Source organism: Gobius niger, assembly GCF_951799975.1.
Source record: "Gobius niger genome assembly, chromosome: 22".
Classification (NCBI taxonomy): Eukaryota; Metazoa; Chordata; class Actinopteri; order Gobiiformes; family Gobiidae; genus Gobius; species Gobius niger.
This window is the reverse complement of record NC_136873.1, coordinates 8,708,751-8,729,571: the sequence shown is the minus strand read 5'-3', so window position 1 is coordinate 8,729,571 and position 20,821 is coordinate 8,708,751. Positions and strand designations below refer to the sequence as shown.

Here is a 20,821-nt window from a genome sequence, read left to right as displayed (position 1 = left end):
CGTCCATTTTTTCTCCATTTTTCATCAAATTTTTTCTTACTTTTTTGTTAAATTTTGTCATTTTTTTTTCACATTTTCCCATTTTTTTTGTCATTTTTTGTCATATTTTTTCATCCATTTTTGTCACTTTTTGTCACATTTCCATCACTGTTTTCGTCTCAGTTTTGTTGCTATTTTCTCACCTTTTTTCCAGAAGCTTTTGGATTGGGGTAAAGCCAAACTGGAGAAAATGTGCTCGGTTCAGGTGGGAGTTAAGAGGTTAATATCGAAGCTGCAGTTACGCATAAGACCTGAAGTGGCAGTAGTGAGCATAAAATGACTAACTTGCATCTAGTCCCTTTAACCCCTTAACTCCCACCTGAACCGAGCTCATTTTCTCCAGATTTACCCCCAGTCCAAAAGCTTCTGGAAAAAAGCCGTGAAAATAGCAACAAAACTGAGACGAAAACAATGATGGAAAAAAAAGTGAGAAAACATTGACAAAAAAGTGACGGAAAATGGATGAAAAAGTGGCAAAAAATCACAAGAAATGACAAAAAAATGACAAAAATGTGATAAAAATATGACAAAAAAATGACAAAAATGTGACAAAAAAATGACAAAAAAATGACAAAAAAATGACAATAATGTGATAAAAATATGACAAAAAAATGACAAAAATGTGACAAAAAAATGACAAAAAAATGACAATAATGTGATAAAAATATGACAAAAAAATGACAAAAATGTGACAAAAAATGACAAAAATGTGACAAAAAAATGACAAAAATGTGATAAAAATATGACAAAAAAATGACAAAAATGTGACAAAAAAATGACAAAAATGTGACAAAAAAATGACAATAATGTGATAAAAATATGACAAAAAAATGACAAAAATGTGACAAAAAAATGACAAAAAAATGACAAAAATGTGAAAAAATGACAATAATGTGATAAAAATATGACAAAAAAATGACAAAAATGTGACAAAAAAATGACAAAAAAATGACAAAAATGTGACAAAAAAATGACAAAAATGTGATAAAAATATGACAAAAATGTGATAAAAATATGACAAAAAATGACAATAATGTGATAAAAATATGACAAAAAAATGACAAAAATGTGATAAAAATATGACTAAAAAATGACAAAAATATGACTAAAATATGACAAAAATGTGACAAAAAAATGACAAAAATGTGACAAAAAAATGACAAAAAAATGACAAAAATGTGACAAAAAAATGACAATAATGTGATAAAAATATGACAAAAAAATGACAAAAATGTGATAAAAATATGACCAAAAAATGACAACGTGATAACGTGAGGAAAAAGATCCTCTCGGTTCAGGCGGGAGTTAAGAGGTTAAAGAGCATTTTTAAAAGAAGAAGCTAAAATTCTTGATCGATAATTGAGTAAAATTGCATTGTTTCCTCTCACAGTTCCTGAATTAGAAATCGTGACATCCGTTGCCCGTGCTCACTCTTGGTGTCGCCCCGGTCCGGCCTGGTCGCCCTCCTTCCTCCTCCTCCTCCACAGGAAGCTACTCCCGCCGCTCGACCCTCTCCCCGTCCCGCACAAGTATCTGTTCCTGGAGCGAGCGAGGCGACTGGCAGATTGTGCTAAACTCAGCGGGGACCTCCCACCCTCAGGCTCGCACGTTTCGCCTCCGATCACCAAACCTGCCGCCTCCCCCCCGCCCCCCCGCTCCTGGCAGCGCCTCTCGGTGTCTCGGCGTCTCGGCTCGGGCCCGGCAGAGCCCCGCTGAGGCCCCCGAAACCGCGTGGGAGACGGAGCGAGGGCTCATCCGGCAACAGAACGAGGCATTGTGTCGGCCCCGGGCGCCATCTGCGAGGGGGCCCCGGGAGAGGAGCTCGAGGAACGTTACCGAGATGATTCAGAGGAGCCGGGCCAGCAAACACCTCGACTTTAGTCTTTGTTTCTGTCTTCGGGAAGGCGGAAAGTCGAAGCAAACAAGTCCTTCAGTCAGGAGGAGAAAACACGCTTTGATCGTTTCTATAAGAGGTGGAGGATCTGAAGCTCCAGTGGAACAAGTTCTCCATGTTGCCTGATGTAGGACCTTTAAAGTCTTTGTAAATCTTTGTATTTTCCATTAGGCCGATATTCTTAATACCCAAAAGAACTGAATATGGAAAAGCTGCTGGAGTTCAGTGTATTAGCCCCTTAACTCCCGCCTGAACCGAGCACAGTTTCTCCAGTTTGGCTTTACCCCAATCCAAAAGCTTCTGGAAAACAGGTGTGAAAATAGGAACAAAATTGAGACGAAAACAATGATGGAAATGTGACAAAAAAGTGACCAAAAAAATGACAAAAATGAAAGAAGAAAAAAAAGACAAACATGTGATAAAAATTGACGAAAAAAAGAAAAAAAATTGTGACGAAAAATGACAAGAAAAATGACAAAAATGTGACAAAAAAATTACAAAAATATGAAAAAAATGTGACAAAAAATGTCCAAAATTTGATCAAAAATTACGAAAAAATGAAGAAGAAAAAATGAAGAAAAAAAATTGACAAAAATGCCAAAAAAAGTTACAAAAAATTTACAAAATGTGACAAACATTGACAAAAATATGACAAAAATGTTACAAAAAATGCCAAAAATTGACGAAAAAATGGACGAAAAAATTGACGAAAAAATATGAAAAAATGTGATAAAAATGTGACAAAAAATGACCAAAATTTGATTTACGAAAAAATGAAAGAAAAAAAAGAAGAACAAAATATGATAAAAATGCTACAAAAAATGACAAAAATTGATGAAAAAATTGATGAAAAAATTGATGAAAAAGTTGATGATAAAGTTTACGAAAACATTGACAAAATGTGACAAAAAATGAAAAATGAAAAAAAAAAATTGACAAAAAATGTCCAAAATTTGATCAAAAAATACGAAAAAATGAAGAAAAAAATGACAAAAAATGTGACAAAATGTGATAAAAAATTGACAAAAAAAGTTACAAATGTGACAAAAATGTTACAAAAAATGCCAAAAATTGACGAAAAAATGGACGAAAAAATTGACGAAAAAATATGAAAAAATGTGATAAAAATTTGACAAAAAATGACCAAAATTTGATTTACGAAAAAATAAAAAATAAAAAAAAAGAACAAAATATGATAAAAATGACAAAAATTGATGAAAAAATTGATGAAAAAATTGATGAAAAAATTGATGAAAAAATTGATGAAAAAATTGATGAAAAAATGTGACAAAAAATGACAAGAAAAATGACAAAAATGTGAAAAAAGTGACGAAAAATCTATGATAAAGTGGCAAAAATGTCACAAGAAATGGACATAAAATTGACGAAAAAATGACAAAAATGTGACAAAATGTGACAAAAAAATGACAAAATTATGAAAAAATTTGATAAAAATTTGACAAAAAAACCCGCAAAAATGTAACAAAAAATGACCAAAATTTGATCAAAAAATTGCGGAAAAATGAAGAAAAAAATAACAAAAAAGTGATAAAATGTGACAAAAATGTGATAAAAAATGACAAAATGTGACAATGACAAAAATATGATAAAAATGCTACAAAAAATGCCCAAAATTGACGAAAAAATTGACGAAAAAATGACAAAAAACTTTGATAAAAAATGTGAAAAAAATGACAAAAAATGACAAAAAAATGACAAAATGTGACATTTTTTTTTCAAAAATATGATTAAAAAATGACAAAAAGTTACAAAAATGAGTTGAATACCCAACAAAAAAAATGATGGAAAAATGATCTGCTGACGTGAGGAAAAAGATCCTCTCGGTTCAGGCGGGAGTTAAGAGGTTAATGGATGAAAAAGTCATATTATTTGTGTATTCGGTGTTTTCGTGTGATGTGAAGAATCCGAGGCTCAGTGTCCTAAATGAAACATCTTGAAAGGAGAGTGTGGTCCGTGTCTTACTCTGCTCTGTTGGGGCAGCCTCAGCCTCGTCCCCCTCGAGTCCGGCCTCGGGTCCAGGAGGCAGCGCTGGAGGAGCAGGTGGTAACAGACCTGTCCCCGTCTGACGGCGTCCGGCTGCAGAGACGTGAGCTGCTCCTCGCTCGCTCGCCTTCCCAAAGCCTCCAGGATCTCTGCCTCAGAAACACACGATATACCAGGGGATCAGCCAAACCCGGCCAGGAAAGTATCTGACAAACGGCCCAGCGCCTGCGGATGCACGAGGCCGGGGTTTCCACAGCGGAAAAGACTTGGATTTGAGAGTTTTTGGCGGCCATTTTAGGTTTAGTCTTGGGCAACGGATCACGATTTCTAATTCCTGAGTCCGGAACTGTGAGAGAAAATATTGCAATTTTACACAATCATCGATCGAGAATTTTAGCTTCTTCTTTTAAAAATGCTCTCTTAAAGGGGATAGATGCAAGTTCGTCATTTTATGCTCACTACTGCCACCTCAGGTCTTCTTCGTAAGTTCTATATTAAAGGGATATTTCAGGATGTTTGACATAGGGCCTCATTTCCTCGAGTGTTGCTGATTCCTGGAGACATTTTTTTTTGTAATTCAAGCAGTTCTTATGTTTGAAGAGTTTCGTGGCGCTGTGCTAGGCTAGCGCATGTCCATGGTATCAGCTAGCCTGCATTAAAAACAGTGTGACCCGCTCGACTCGAAGGATGAAAGGTCTGATTCACCGTCGTCCTCTGCCATTTCGGTCAATTTAACCTCTTACAACCCGCCAAAACCAAATCCATTCTCTCTTCTTTGCCATTGTCGTCACTTTTTATTTCCCTTATGTGTTTTTGTCACTTTTTTAATGGTACTTTTGTTATTTATTTATTTTTGTTGGATTATTGTCACTTTTTTGCTGGATTTTTGTCTTTTTTTCTGCTGGATTTTTGACTTTTTTTTGCTGAAATTTTGTAGTAAAAATTTGCTGGATTAGTGTCTTTTTTTTGCTGGATTTTTGTCACTTTTTTGTCATTATTTTGCTGGATTTTTGTCATTTTTTGCTGAATTTTTTTCACTTTTTTTGCTGAATTTTTTTCACTTTTTTGCTGAATTTTTATCATTTTTTTGCTGGATTTTTGTCATTTTTTGCTGAATTTTAGTCATTTTTTTCTGGATTTTTGTCACTTTTTTGTCATTATTTTGCTGGATTTTTGTCATTTTTTGCTGAATTTTAGTCATTTTTTTGCTGAATTTTTTTCACTTTTTTGCTGATTTTTTATCATTTTTTTGCTGGATTTTTGTCATTTTTTGCTGAATTTTTATCTTTTTTTTGCTGAATTTTAGTCATTTTTTTCTGGATTTTTGTCACTTTTTTGTCATTTTTTTGCTGGATTTTTGTCTTTTTTTTGCTGAATTTTTTGTCACTTTTTTGCTGAATTTTTTTCATTTTTTTCTGGATTTTTGTCACTTTTTTGCTGAATTTTTTTCACTTTTTTGCTGATTTTTTTTCATTTTTTTGCTGGATTTTTGTCACTTTTTTGCTGAATTTTTTTCATTTTTTTGCTGGATTTTTTTTTCACTTTTTTGCTGAATTTTTGTCACTTTTTTGCCAGATTTTTGTCACTTTTTTGCCAAATTTTTGTCATTTTTGTCAATTTACATCCTCATTTTCTTCTCGTTTTTTGTCGCCATTTTGAAGAAGCCTTTAGATTTGGAGAATTTGGAGAACAGGAGAAAACATGTTCAGGTGGGAGTTAAGAGGTTATCGTTATTAACAGCGTGACTCACCGATGAAGGCGTCGGTGCTGACCCGCCCCCGCCTCTCTGAGTCAGCGTCGGAGCAGTTCTTCAGGATGTTCCTCCAGTTCCTCCTCAGGGCTCGGATCAGGCCCCTCTGCTCCTGGTCCAGGTCCAGCCCCGTCTTTGGTCTGGACACGGCAGGACGAGAAAACTGTCCCAGAGGAAAGCAAGGGAAGGAACGTTAAGGTTTATTTGAGAAGACGTTAGTGTGTATTGGTGACTCTGACCCAGTGGCAGCAAAGTTGCAATTGTGGTTTTCTGGCTAGAGACACCGGGGGAGATGAAAGACCCTCCAATCATCCCATTAACACTTGTGTTACCCCCCAGAGGGACGACGGGAATATTTATTAACCCCTTAACTCCCGCCTGAACCGAGCACATTTTCTCCAGTTAGGTCTGAAAATAGAGACAGAACTGAGACAAAAACAATGATGGAAATGTGACAAAAAAGTAGAAAACATTGATGAAAAAGTGGCAAAAATGTCACAAAAAAGTGATGAAAAAATGACAAAAATATGATAAAAAGTTGACAAAACAATTACAAAAATGTGACAAAAAAATTACAAAAATGTGACAAAAAAATTACAAAAAATTGACAACAAAATTACACAAAATGACAAAAAAAATGACAAAACGTTTTTAAGAAATGGAGGAAAAATGACAAAAATGTGACAAAAAAATTACAAAAATGTGCTAAAAACTTTTTGTAAAAATACAAAAATTTGATGAAAAAATGACAATAATGTGACAGAAAAATTAATAAAAATTGACGAAAAAATGGCAAAAATGTGATAAAAATTTGACAAAAATATTACATAAAATTGACAAAAAAATTACAAAAAATTGACGAAAAAAATGACAAAAATGTGACAGAAAAATGACAAAAATGGGACAAAAAATTAATAAAAATTGACGAAAAAATGACAAAAATGTGATAAAAATTTGACAAAAAAATTACAAAAAATTGACGAAAAAATTACAAAAATGTGATAAAAATGTGACAATAAAATTACAAAAATGTGATAAAAAATTTACAAAAAAAATTACAAAAAAGTAACAAAAATGAGTTGAACATGATGGGGAAAAAAAATCTGATGACGTGAGGAAAAAGATCCTCTCGGTTCAGGCGGGAGTTCAGAAGTTAAGGCAAAAAAGTTACTGAGTTCTGCTTTAAAAACATTTCATAAACTAATATACAAACCCGTGGTTCCAGCAGTGGCTGATTTGATTTCATTAGCTTAATGTAGGTGTTTCTATCATAGTTTATGTTCCTGATTAGGTATGTTTTCCAGGTGTGACGGCAGAGCTTAGGCCACTTAAAGGGATATTTCAGGATTTTTGACATAGGGCCTCATTTCCTAATCATCCAGAGTGTTGCTGATTTATGGAGATTTTTTTTTTGTAATTCATGCAGTTCTTTGAAGAGTTTCGTGGTGCTAGGCTAATGCAGGGCTAAAAAAAAAAAAAAATCCAGCAAAAAAGTGACCAAAAAACTGCAGAAAAAAGACAAAAATCCAGCCAAAAAATTACAAAAATCCAGCACAAAAGTGACAAAAATCCAGCAAAAAAAGACAAAAAAACAGTTAAAAAAAAAGACAAAAAAACTGCAAAAAAAAGACAAAAATCCAGCAGAAAAAATGAAAAAAATCCAGCAAAAATAGACAAAAAACCAGCAAAAAAAGACAAAAAAAAACAGTTAAAAAAAGGCAAAAAAAAACATTTACAAAAAAATGACAAAAATCCAGCAAAAAAGTGACAAAAATCCAGCAGAAAAAGACAAAAAACTGCAAAAAAAGACAAAAAAACAGGAAATAAAAATGTCAAAAAAACAGCAAAAAAAAAGACAAAAATCCAACAGAAAAAAAGTGACAAAAGAACAGCAAAAAAAGTAATAAAAAAGTGACAAGAACACATAAGGGACATAAAAAGTGACGACAATGGCAAAGAGGAGAGAATGCATTTGGTTTTGGCGGGTGGTAACAGGTTAATGCAGGCTAGCTGATACCATAGAAATGCACTAGCCTAGCATTAGCCTAGCGCCACGAAACTCTTCAAACATAAGAACTGCATGAATTACAAAAAAAAAATATCTCCATAAATCAGCAACACTCTGGAAAACTAGGAAATGAGGCCCTATGTCAAAAAACCTGAAACATCCCTTTAAGCATATCTGTAACTGTAACTATTCCTTGTTACAGCCTATAGGGCAGGCAACGCCTCATTTGAAAGCTAAGACTTACAATTCCCGAATCTCGTTTTGCTAATAACTCGTTGCCTGTTAAGTAATTCTTAATTGGAGCGTATTGTGCGTGTTTACCTTGAAAGGGAACGTTTTTTTTTTTCAGACTTTCAGACGTTTCAAACACGTCTCAGCCCGAAACGTGACGGAAATGATGGATTTGTCAAAGCTTTGAGTTTGAACCCAATTAACTTTATCGTCAAAACATTTACAGACGCCGGGGTTTGACGGACGGCTCATTTACGGCGGCGGAGAGAGGATTATCTGTGACGGGGGGAGATCTGTGGGGAGGGGTGGAGTAGTAGCAGTCGCAGTAGTGGTAGTAGTAGTAGAAGTCGCAGTAGTGGTAGCAGTAGTAGTCGCAGTAGTAGTCGCAGTAGCAGTAACAGTAGCAGTAGTAGTTGCAGTAACAGTAGTAGTAGCAGTCGCAGTAGTAGTCGCAGTAGTAGTCGCAGTAACAGTAGCAGTAGTAGTCGCAGTAGCAGTAACAGTAGCAGTAGTAGTAGCAGTCGCAGTAGTAGTCGCAGTAGCAGTAACAGTAGCAGTAGTAGTTGCAGTAGCAGTAGTAGTCGCAGTAGCAGTAACAGTAGCAGTAGTAGTAGTAGTCGCAGTAGTAGTCGCAGTAGCAGTAACAGTAGCAGTAGTAGTTGCAGTAGCAGTAGTAGTCACAGTAGTAGTCGCAGTAACAGTAGCAGTAGTAGTTGCAGTAGCAGTAGTAGTCGCAGTAGCAGTAACAGTAGCAGTAGTAGTAGCAGTCGCAGTAGTAGTCGCAGTAGCAGTAACAGTAGCAGTAGTAGTTGCAGTAGCAGTAGTAGTCACAGTAGCAGTAACAGTAGCAGTAGTAGCAGCAGCCGCAGTATTAGTCGCAGTAGCAGTAACAGTAGCAGTAGTAGTAGCAGTCGCAGTTGTAGTCGCAGTAGTAGTCGCAGTAGCAGTAACAGTAGCAGTAGTAGTTGCAGTAGCAGTAGTAGTCACAGTAGCAGTAACAGTAGCAGTAGTAGCAGCAGCCGCAGTATTAGTCGCAGTAGCAGTAACAGTAGCAGTAACAGTAGCAGTAGTAGTTGCAGTAGCAGTAGTAGTCACAGTAGCAGTAACAGTAGTAGTAGCAGTCGCAGTAGTAGTCGCAGTAGTAGTCGCAGTAACAGTAGCAGTAGTAGTTGCAGTAGCAGTAGTAGTCGCAGTAGCAGTAACAGTAGCAGTAGTAGTAGCAGTCGCAGTAGTAGTCGCAGTAGCAGTAACAGTAGCAGTAGTAGTTGCAGTAGCAGTAGTAGTCGCAGTAGCAGTAACAGTAGCAGTAGTAGCAGCAGCCGCAGTATTAGTCGCAGTAGCAGTAACAGTAGCAGTAGTAGTAGCAGTCGCAGTTGTAGTCGCAGTAGCAGTAACAGTAGTAGTTGCAGTCGCAGTAGCAGTCACAGTAGTAGTCGCAGTAGAAGTCGCAGTAGAAGTTGCAGTAGCAGACGCTACTTTTTAAAGTAGTTAAAATAGTAGTTTAGTGGTTAAAATGCAGTTGTAGCTAGCGCTAGCTAACTGCTAGCATTAGCCCGATGCTAACATGAAGCATCAGGTTAGCATTCTCCGTTATTTATGTATTTATGGGCTGTTGAACCACTTTGCTCCTCTCCATGTCTTTGTTTCTTTATTTAGTAAAAATATATCTTCATAATTCAGCATTTGTTACAGTAGTTTTTGAATAATTAGAGAAAGTTTAGATTTTTCCCTTTAACTGTTCTCAAACATGTCCAAATATGGGCGACTCCAGAGATGCGTCTGTATCTATCGTCCTCTGACAGTCAGTGGATGAGTCTGTGATAAAGAGCGGCCATTTTAGACCAGACAGGTACGCATCAACTCGTCGGCCATTTTAGACCAGACAGGTACACATCAACTCGTCGGCCATTTTAGACCAGACAGGTACGCATCAACTCGTCGGCCATTTTAGACCAGACAGGTACGCATCAACTCGTCGGCCATTTTAGACCAGACAGTTACACATCAACTCGTCGGCCATTTTAGATCAGACAGGTACGCATCAACTCGTCGGCCATTTTAGACCAGAGAGAGACGATTATCTGTGACGGGAGGGAGATCTGTGGGGAGGGGGGTGTAGCAGTCGCAGTAGCAGTCGCAGTAGAAGTAGTAGTAGTAGTAGTAGTAGCAGTAGCAGTCGCAGTAGAAGTCGCAGTAGTAGTAGTAGTAGTAGAAGTTGCAGTAGTAGTAGCAGTAGTAGTAGTAGCAGTCGCAGTAGCAGTAGCAGTCGCAGTAGAAGTAGCAGTCGCAGTAGAAGTCGCAGTAGAAGTCGCAAGAGTAGTAGTAGTAGTAGTCGTAGTAGCAGTAGTAGTTGCAAGAGCAGTAGTAGTCGTAGTAGTAGAGTAGAAGTAGTAGTTGTAGTAGCAGTCGCAGTAGTAGTCGCAGTAGTAGTAGTAGTCACAGTAGAAGTAGCAGTCACAGTAGTAGTAGTAGTAGTAGTAGTAGCAGTAGTAGTAGTAGTAGTAGTAGTAGCAGTAGTAGTAGTAGTAGCAGTCGCAGTAGTAGTCGCAAAAGCAGTAGTAGTCGTAGTAGTAGAGTAGAAGTAGTAGTTGTAGTAGCAGTCGCAGTAGTAGTCGCAGTAGTAGTAGTAGTCACAGTAGAAGTAGCAGTCACAGTAGTAGTAGTAGTCGCAGTAGTAGTAGCAGTCGCAGTAGTAGTCGCACTAGCAGTAACAGTAGTAGTCGCAAGAGCAGTAGCAGTAGTAGTCGCAAGAGCAGTAGCAGTAGTAGTCGCAGTAGTAGTAGCAGTCGCAGTAGTAGTCGCACTAGCAGTAACAGTAGTAGTCGCAAAAGCAGTAGCAGTCGCAGTAGTAGTCGCAAAAGCAGTAGTAGTAGTAGACCAGACAGGTACGCATCAACTCGTCGGCCATTTTAGACCAGACAGGTACGCATCAACTCGGCGGCCATTTTAGACCAGACAGGTACGCATCAACTCGGCGGCCATTTTAGACCAGAGAGAGAGGATTATCTGTGACGGGAGGGAGATCTGTGGGGAGGGGGGTGTAGCAGTCGCAGTAGCAGTCGCAGTAGAAGTAGTAGTAGTAGTAGTAGTAGCAGTAGCAGTCGCAGTAGAAGTCGCAGTAGTAGTAGTAGTAGTAGTAGAAGTTGCAGTAGTAGTAGCAGTAGTAGTAGTAGCAGTCGCAGTAGCAGTAGCAGTCGCAGTAGAAGTAGCAGTCGCAGTAGAAGTCGCAGTAGAAGTCGCAAGAGTAGTAGTAGTAGTAGTAGTAGTAGAAGTCGTAGTAGCAGTAGTAGTTGCAAGAGCAGTAGTAGTAGTAGTAGTAGTAGTAGTAGTAGTAGTAGTAGCAGTAGTAGTTGCAAGAGCAGTAGTAGTAGTAGTAGCAGTCGCAGTAGTAGTCGCAAAAGCAGTAGTAGTCGTAGTAGTAGAGTAGAAGTAGTAGTTGTAGTAGCAGTCGCAGTAGTAGTCGCAGTAGTAGTAGTAGTCACAGTAGAAGTAGCAGTCACAGTAGTAGTAGTAGTCGCAGTAGTAGTAGCAGTCGCAGTAGTAGTCGCACTAGCAGTAACAGTAGTAGTCCCAAGAGCAGTAGCAGTAGTAGTCGCAAGAGCAGTAGCAGTAGTAGTCGCAGTAGTAGTCGCACTAGCAGTAACAGTAGTAGTCGCAAAAGCAGTAGCAGTCGCAGTAGTAGTCGCAAAAGCAGTAGTAGTAGTAGACCAGACAGGTACGCATCAACTCGTCGGCCATTTTAGACCAGACAGGTACGCATCAACTCGGCGGCCATTTTAGACCAGACAGGTACGCATCAACTCGGCGGCCATTTTAGACCAGACAGGTACACATCAACTCGTCTAAGCTCAGGTAAGAACAGATCTCAGTGTGGAAAACTGCCTGTGGAAAAATGGTCCTGTTCCTTTAAGTTCTCTGCAATAATGACGGAGCTCCTCACATGGAGAATCTTTCACCTCCTCTCGCGTTCGTATATAGGCTCCGTCCAAAGTGTAAAAACATGTCTGTGTTTCTTTGTCACACCCACAGCCTCTTCACTCTCAGCTCAAGAACAGAATCACGTTTTTTTTCACTTTTCCTGCTAAACTTTACATCTCCAGCAACACTACAGAGAGACGCGCGGATTTAAAGATCACACTTGTGGCGAGACATTGCAGCAAAACTATAACATATATTTATATATATATATATTTATACACAGTCCAGACTGGTTTGAACATGCGCTCTCACCTGGAGACAAAGAAACAGTTCATTTACACGACGGAAAAAAAAGTAATCTCTATTTCCAAAACAGTCATTAGATTAAAGTTACTTATCCAAGTGCCTCCAGGTGGAGAGGGGGAGAGAAGGAGAGAAGGGGAGAGGAGGGGAGAGGAGGAGAGAGGAGGAGAGAGGAGGAGAGAGGAGGGGAGAGAAGGAGTGAGGAGGAGAGAGGAGGGGAGAGGAGGGGAGAGGAGGGGAGAGAGGGGGAGAGATAAGGGGAGAGGGGGAGAGAGGAGGGGAGAAGAGGGGAGAGGAGGGGAGAGGAGGGGAGAGGAGGGGAGAAGAGGGGAGAGAGGGGGAGAGGGGGGAGAGAAGGGGAGATGAGGGGAGAGGAGGGGAGAGAGGGGGAGAGGGGGGAGAGAAGGGGAGATGAGGGGAGAAGGGGAGATGAGGGGAGAGGAGGGGAGAGGAGGAGAGAGGAGGAGAGATGAGTGGAGAGAGGGGAGAAGAGGGGAGAGAATGGGAGAGAGGAGGAGAGAGGAGGAGAGAGGAGGGGAGAGAAGGGGAGATGAGAGATGAGGGGAGAGGAGGAGAGAGGAGGAGAGATGAGTGGAGAGAGGGGAGAAGAGGGGAGAGAATGGGAGAGAGGAGGGGAGAGGAGGAGAGAGGAGGGGAGAGAAGGGGAGAGGAGAGATGAGGGGAGAGGAGGAGAGAGGAGGGGAGAGGAGGAGAGAGAAGGGGAGAGGAGGGGAAAGAAGGGGAGAGAAGGAGAGGAGTGGAGAGGAGGGGAGAGAGGGGAGAAGAGGGGAGAAGAGGGGAGAGGAGGGGAAAGAAGGGGAGAGGGGGAGAGAGGAGGGGAGAGGAGAGAGGAGGGGAGAGAAGGGGGGAGATAAAGATAAGAATAACCATCTAAGTATTCCAACAGGGTTCATCAGTGGACATGCTGCGTGTCAGTGAAGCACAGAATTTAATCATTGAGTTTGTTTTAACCTCTTCTACTGTATTTTTGCAAAGTATGCTAATGCTAACAGCAGGATGCTAATGCTAATGGAAACTAATCAAAGCTGGGACAGAAACGATGATTGACCCAAAGTAATGAAGTAAAATCGGTTTATGTTTTTACAGGATTATAGATCATTTGGATCGGCCAAAAAAATCGGTCAAAAATATTGGTTTTAGATCCTATATAAGAGGAAATAAAACATTTTAACTTTAGCCTTGTATTCTTGGGTTCAAAGCTTCATTAATCAGGGAGGAGTTCATTTTGTTTTGTTGGAGGAGGTGAGGAGAACAGGTCTGTACCTCGGAGCGTGTGAGAAGAGCTCCTGCTGTTCTGGGTCTGAGGTCCTGGTCCGAGTGTCGCTCTGCTGCTGCGCTGAAGCTCCAGTCCGCTCCTCCAAACCCAGTCCCAGGTCTGGACTCGGACTGAGGAACCTGAGACAAAAGGTACTGGATTCACGGACCACAGGGAGCAGAGACCACAGAAAGAGGAGAGAGAAGGAGAGAGATGGACCTCTGTTTGACCTCGGTTTGACCTTGGTTTGACCTCGGTTTACTGACCTCGTTCAGACGATGTGGAGAGGTGGACGTTTCCTTCAACCTGATGAAAAGACAAAACATGAAGACTCAGAACCTGGTCTATGAAACCCACGTTTGCCGAGTTCATCTCTGACCCGCTCTCCTTGGCCTCGGCGTCGCCCGGTGCCCCCGGCTCTGGGTTTAGTCCGGACTGGTTCTGGTTCTGGTCTGGTCCTGGGTCACTCCTGGAGCCAGAAGAAAACAAGACATTAGAAGAGTTTGGACTCAGACATTAGAAGAGTTTGGACTCAGACATTAGAAGAGTTTGGACTTGGACATTAGAAGAGTTTGGACTCAGACATTAGAAGAGTTTAGACTCAGACATTAGAAGAGTTTGGACTCGGACATTAGAAGAGTTTGGACTCAGACATTAGAAGAGTTTGGACTCAGACATTAGAAGAGTTTAGACTCAGACATTAGAAGAGTTTAGACTCAGACATTAGAAGAGTTTGGACTCAGACATTAGAAGAGTTTGGACTCAGACATTAGAAGAGTTTAGACTCAGACATTAGAAGAGTTTAGACTCAGACATTAGAAGAGTTTGGACTCGGACATTAGAAGAGTTTGGACTCAGACATTAGAAGAGTTTGGACTCAGACATTAGAAGAGTTTGGACTCGGACATTAGAAGAGTTTGGACTCAGACATTAGAAGAGTTTGGACTCAGACATTAGAAGAGTTTGGACTCAGACATTAGAAGAGTTTAGACTCAGACATTAGAAGAGTTTGGACTCAGACATTAGAAGAGTTTGGACTCAGACATTAGAAGAGTTTAGACTCAGACATTAGAAGAGTTTGGACTCAGACATTAGAAGAGTTTGGACTCAGACATTAGAAGAGTTTAGACTCAGACATTAGAAGAGTTTGGACTCAGACATTAGAAGAGTTTAGACTCAGACATTAGAAGAGTTTAGACTCAGACTTTAGAAGAGTTTGGACTCAGACATTAGAAGAGTTTAGACTCAGACATTAGAAGAGTTTAGACTCAGACATTAGAAGAGTTTAGACTCAGACATTAGAAGAGTTTGGACTCAGACATTAGAAGAGTTTAGACTCAGACATTAGAAGAGTTTGGACTCAGACATTAGAAGAGTTTGGACTCAGACATTAGAAGAGTTTGGACTCAGACATTAGAAGAGTTTGGACTCAGACATTAGAAGAGTTTGGACTCAGACATTAGAAGAGTTTAGACTCAGACATTAGAAGAGTTTGGACCTGGACATTAGAAGAGTTTGGACTCAGACATTAGAAGAGTTTAGACTCAGACATTAGAAGAGTTTAGACTCAGACATTAGAAGAGTTTGGACTCGGACATTAGAAGAGTTTGGACTCAGACATTAGAAGAGTTTAGACTCAGACATTAGAAGAGTTTGGACTCAGACATTAGAAGAGTTTAGACTCAGACATTAGAAGAGTTTGGACTCAGACATGAGAAGAGTTTGGACTCAGACATTAGAAGAGTTTGGACTCAGACATGAGAAGAGTTTGGACTCAGACATTAGAAGAGTTTAGACTCAGACATTAGAAGAGTTTAGACTCAGACATTAGAAGAGTTTAGACTCAGACATTAGAAGAGTTTAGACTCAGACATTAGAAGAGTTTGGACTCAGACATTAGAAGAGTTTGGACTCAGACATTAGAAGAGTTTAGACTCAGACATTAGAAGAGTTTAGACTCAGACATTAGAAGAGTTTGGACTCAAACATTAGAAGAGTTTGGACTCAGACATTAGAAGAGTTTAGACTCAGACATTAGAAGAGTTTAGACTCAGACATTAGAAGAGTTTGGACTCAGACATTAGAAGAGTTTGGACTCAGACATTAGAAGAGTTTAGACTCAGACATTAGAAGAGTTTAGACTCAGACATTAGAAGAGTTTGGACTCAGACATTAGAAGAGTTTAGACTCAGACATTAGAAGAGTTTGGACTCAGACATTAGAAGAGTTTAGACTCAGACATTAGAAGAGTTTAGACTCAGACATTAGAAGAGTTTAGACTCAGACATGAGAAGAGTTTGGACTCAGACATTAGAAGAGTTTAGACTCAGACATTAGAAGAGTTTAGACTCAGACATTAGAAGAGTTTAGACTCAGACATTAGAAGAGTTTAGACTCAGACATTAGAAGAGTTTGGACTCAGACATTAGAAGAGTTTGGACTCAGACATTAGAAGAGTTTAGACTCAGACATTAGAAGAGTTTAGACTCAGACATTAGAAGAGTTTGGACTCAAACATTAGAAGAGTTTGGACTCAGACATTAGAAGAGTTTAGACTCAGACATTAGAAGAGTTTAGACTCAGACATTAGAAGAGTTTGGACTCAGACATTAGAAGAGTTTGGACTCAGACATTAGAAGAGTTTAGACTCAGACATTAGAAGAGTTTAGACTCAGACATTAGAAGAGTTTGGACTCAGACATTAGAAGAGTTTAGACTCAGACATTAGAAGAGTTTAGACTCAGACATTAGAAGAGTTTAGACTCAGACATTAGAAGAGTTTAGACTCAGACATTAGAAGAGTTTGGACTCAAACATTAGAAGAGTTTGGACTCAGACATTAGAAGAGTTTAGACTCAGACATGAGAAGAGTTTGGACTCAAACATTAGAAGAGTTTGGACTCAGACATTAGAAGAGTTTAGACTCAGACATTAGAAGAGTTTAGACTCAGACATTAGAAGAGTTTGGACTCAGACATTAGAAGAGTTTAGACTCAGACATTAGAAGAGTTTAGACTCAGACATTAGAAGAGTTTAGACTCAGACATTAGAAGAGTTTAGACTCAGACATTAGAAAAGTTTAGACTCGGACATTAGAAGAGTTTGGACTCAGACATTAGTAGAGTTTGGACTCAGACATTAGAAGAGTTTGGACTCAGACATTAGAAGAGTTTAGACTCAGACATTAGAAGAGTTTGGACTCAGACATTAGAAGAGTTTGGACTCGGACATTAGAAGAGTTTGGACTCAGACATTATAAGAGTTTGGACTCAGACATTAGAAGAGTTTAGACTCAGACATTAGAAGAGTTTGGACTCGGACATTAGAAGAGTTTGGACCTGGACATTAGTAGAGTTTGGACCCGGACATTAGAAGAGTTTAGACTCGGACATTAGAAGAGTTGGGACCTGGACAGGAGAAGAGTTCCCTGTCTCAGCTGCCCTGGGACTGGGAAAGGGAGCAGGTCCAGTACATTGTAGATCCGTGTGGACATTCAGACTCTCCTCCTCTCTCTCTCTCAGTACGTTTGCGATGCAGGAACATATCTGTCCATAACACCCCTGTTTGCTTCTCGCACAGATCCCTCCGGCGCTCCCGGGTTGTTCTGCCTGTTCCCGGCTCGGAGCTCTTGAACCTGGACGGTGGACAGATGTTTCCTCAGCCCCGGCTCTCACACTCTCTCACACTCTGTCCCTGCGGCGCCGCCCCGGGACTCACAAACACATTCACACATTCAGAAGTATCGACAGCGTGTAGGTGGTGCTGACCTCGGCTGTCAGGGCAGGTTTTGCATTTCACATTTAACTATCGACAAACGGCAGCAGATCCACAGGTGGGTGGAATCATCAAGACCTTTCTTGCTCCACTGTACGATGGATTCTGTGGGAAATGTCTCTCGGTGTCGCTGTTTCGTAATGGGCAAAACTTAAATCATGCAAGAAATGGTTGGTTTTGTTCATTTGTGAAGGCACTAGATGAGGTCAAAGCATTTGCGTTTAGCTAGAAGGTCCTGGGTTCCATTCCCACCTGGACGGGGCCTTTCTGTGTGGAGTTTTTTATCTCCTTTCCAAAGATCCAACATGACACAACTGGAAAGAGAACTGGCCAAACAACAAACAAAAGGTCAATTGTTTTCAATATCTACAGTGGGAACAAGATGTTTACATACACTTTCTAATAAGACTTTACGAAGGGTACCCCTGTGGATCCTCCTCTGCCTCGGAGAGCTGAAATTACCCATGATGCACTGCAACATTTGTGCAAAAATATAATTGTAATAACAAAATCATTGGTAGAAGTGTTGTAGGCAAGTAAAGATGTTAGAAAGAGGTTTATATAAAGTTCATGAAAGGCCTCATAAATAGGCCTGTGGTTGTTTACTTAAGTCTGCAGTGGTAGCCATGGCCGATAAACTGGACCTGCTAAATATATTTAATATTTGAATGGAATTTCTTACAAATCCTGGCAGAAATGTTATCATTGTATTCAGGCCAAAATGTTCAAAGAGTAAGACATCCAACCAAAACCAATATATAAACAGTTTCCTGGCCTCTGTTATTCATAAAACAGTTATTTTTATAAGCATAGATTGACATTTGATGATATGATTTGACACGTGCCCTGACGCCGCCGCCGCTCACTCTGGAGGCTGTTCCACCTGAGCTTGAAGGCGGCGGTGAGAGGACACTCTGCTCCGTTTTGGAGGAGCCACCACCGAGGACGTCAACGAAGTGGCCAAACGGAGGACGGATCCTCGCAATCGAGAAACAGCCGGGGACGGCACAGCTGCCCTTTTGGGATCAGGAGCGTCAGCGCCGCCGCGGCTCGAGAGGCGGAGGAGGAAAGAAGCGCCATTTGAAGTTGCTGAACATTAAAACTGTATTTTCAGCACATGTTGGCTTAAGCAGGGCAAATATCTAAGAACGATAAAAGTACTTAATATTGGGGAGAAAGTGTGTTTGAGCACCAGCCGGGCTCTATCTGTGCACGTCCCTGATACTCTCCCATCAGAAATTAAATGTGAAAGATCCATCCAGCCTGTTTGTTGTCTTCTAACCCACGCCCCCGGTCATTTTTTTGTTGTCATTATTGTCACATTTTTGTCATTTTTTCTTCAATTTTTTGTCAATTTCTTGTGACATTTTTGTGACATATTTGCCACTATTTCATCAATTTTTCAGTCACTTTTTTTGTCAATGTTTTCTAATTTTTTTGTCACATTTTTATCAAATTTTTATCAAATTTTTGTCACATTTTAGTAATTTTTTTTGTCGAATTTTTGTCATTTTTGTGTTACATTTTGGTCAATTTCTTGTGACATTTTTGTTCTCCTCTCCTGTCCCCCCTCCCTGGTCTCCATGACAGTGACCCTCACCTCCTCAGCGGTGCAGATGTTCTCCTCTCCTGCCCCTCCCCCTCTGGTCTCCATGGCAGTGACCCTCACCTCCTCAGCAGTGCAGATGTTCTCCTCTCCTCTCACCCCCCTGGTCTCCATGACAGTGAGCCTCACCTCCTCAGCGGTGCAGATCTTCTCCTCTCCTGTCCCCCTGTAGCAGACGTGACGTGGATCTTCTGGATCTCCTGGAGGAGCCGGTGCAGCTCCTGGTCTCCGCAGCTCACCTCCAGGCTCCTCCGCTCCGCTCTGAAGCTCTGCACGTCCACCAGCCTCCTGCCGTCCTCCTGAGGGCCAGAGCAGGACCATCAGTCAAAGCCCAGAGCCTTCAGATCCACACATTCACTACCAACACATCCGACATGACAGGGTTCTGCTCAGGCCAGATATCAGTTTGAAACTTTTGCTGATGTTATTAGGGTCCAAACACATCAGGTTAAGAGAACAGCTGCTACAAAACAGGTATTTGAAGCTGCTGGTGCCTCTGGAGTCTCCCGAACATGAAGGTGTAGGACCCTCCAGAGGCTGCAGTTGTGCATAAACCTTCTGTCCCCACCAGTTAAAGACTTGACAATTATGTGGACTCTCATTTGAGTTTTAGAAAATGTGGAACGCGGTGTGGAACCCTGACTGTGTAGAACTGTGTCTGTGTTTCTGTACCGAGTCCTTGAGGGTGATGGTCACAGCCTCCAGCGCCTGTTTCTTCTGTGCAGCCGACCTCTCCGAGCTCCCTGACGGGCACAACAAACTCACTTTAAGCTCTTACTACCCGCCTGAAACAAATGCATTCTGTCCTGCCTTTATAGGCCTCATTTGAAAGCTAAGACCCAAAACTGATCTTTTTCCTCGTATTGTTGCTGTGTTGTGTCACCTTTTTTATGTGTTTTTTGTTGAATTTTTGTCATTTTTTTGTTGATTTTTTGTCACTTTTTTTGTTGAATTTTTGTCATTTTTAAAAAAAAAAAGTCATTTTTGTTGAATTTTTGTTGAATTTTTGTCACTTTTTTTGTTGAATTTTTGTCATTTAAAAAAAAAAATGTCATTTTTGTTGAATTTTTGTTGAATTTTTGTCATTTTTTTTGTTTAATTTTTGTCACTTTTTTGTTGAATTTTTGTCACTTTTTTGTTGAATTTTTGTTGAATTTTTGTCATTTTTTTGTTGAATTTTTGCCACTTTTTGTTGAATTTTTGATGAATTTTTTGTCCCATTTTTGTTGAATTTTTGTCACATTTTTTTGTTGAGTTTTTGTCACATTTTTGTTGAATTTTTTCACTTTTTTTGTTAAATTTTGTCACTTTTTTGTCACATTTTTGTTGAAATTTGTCACATTTTTGTTGAATTTTTGTCACTTTTTTTGTTGAATTTTTTTCATTTTTTAAAAAAAATGTCATTTTTGTTGAATTTTTGTTGAATTTTTGTTGAATTTTTGTCATTTTTTTGTTGAATTTTTGCCACTTTTTGTTGAATTTTTGATGAGTTTTTTGTCCCATTTTTGTTGAATTTTTTCACTTTTTTTGTTAAATTTTGTCACTTTTTTGTCACCTTTTTGTTGAATTTTGTCACATTTTTGTTGAATTTTGTCACATTTTTGTTGAATTTTGTCACATTTTTGATGAATTGTCGTCACTTTTTTTTGTTAAATTTTTGTAATTTTTTTTGTAATTTTTTTTAATTTTTTGTTGAATTTTTTTCACTTTTTTGTCACATTTTTTTGTTGAATTTTTGTCATTTTTTGTTGAATTTTTTTCACTTTTTTGTCACATTTTTTTGTTGAATTTTTGTCATTTCTTTGTTGAATTTTTGTTGAATTTTTTTCACATTTTTGTCTTTTTTTTGGTACGTTTTTGTCATTTTTTGTTGAATTTTTGTTGAATTTTTTGTTGAATTTTTTGTTGAACTTTTGTCACATTTTTGTGATTTATTTGTCATTTTTTGATGAATTTTTGTGATTTTTTTGTTAAATTTTTGTCATTTTTTGTCACATTTTTGTCATTTTTTTGTTGAT

The 20,821-nt window shown here is 39.4% G+C and overlaps 1 protein-coding gene across 1 annotated transcript in view; it reads right to left on the bottom strand.

The window, feature by feature from the left end:
* LOC306981579 (uncharacterized protein) overlaps positions 1-20,821 on the bottom strand; it is a gene marked incomplete at its 5' end in the record, with an annotated part of 59,170 nt that overhangs the window by 401 nt on the left and 37,948 nt on the right. The window contains 8 exons of the mRNA XM_079581187.1: positions 3,917-4,086; positions 4,128-4,283; positions 5,688-5,827; positions 13,432-13,563; positions 13,676-13,729; positions 13,803-13,892; positions 18,933-19,102; positions 19,476-19,546. Of these exons, the coding sequence (XP_079437313.1) occupies positions 3,917-4,086; positions 4,128-4,283; positions 5,688-5,827; positions 13,432-13,563; positions 13,676-13,729; positions 13,803-13,892; positions 18,933-19,102; positions 19,476-19,546 (983 nt within the window). The remainder of the gene's footprint in view (positions 1-3,916; positions 4,087-4,127; positions 4,284-5,687; positions 5,828-13,431; positions 13,564-13,675; positions 13,730-13,802; positions 13,893-18,932; positions 19,103-19,475; positions 19,547-20,821) is intronic.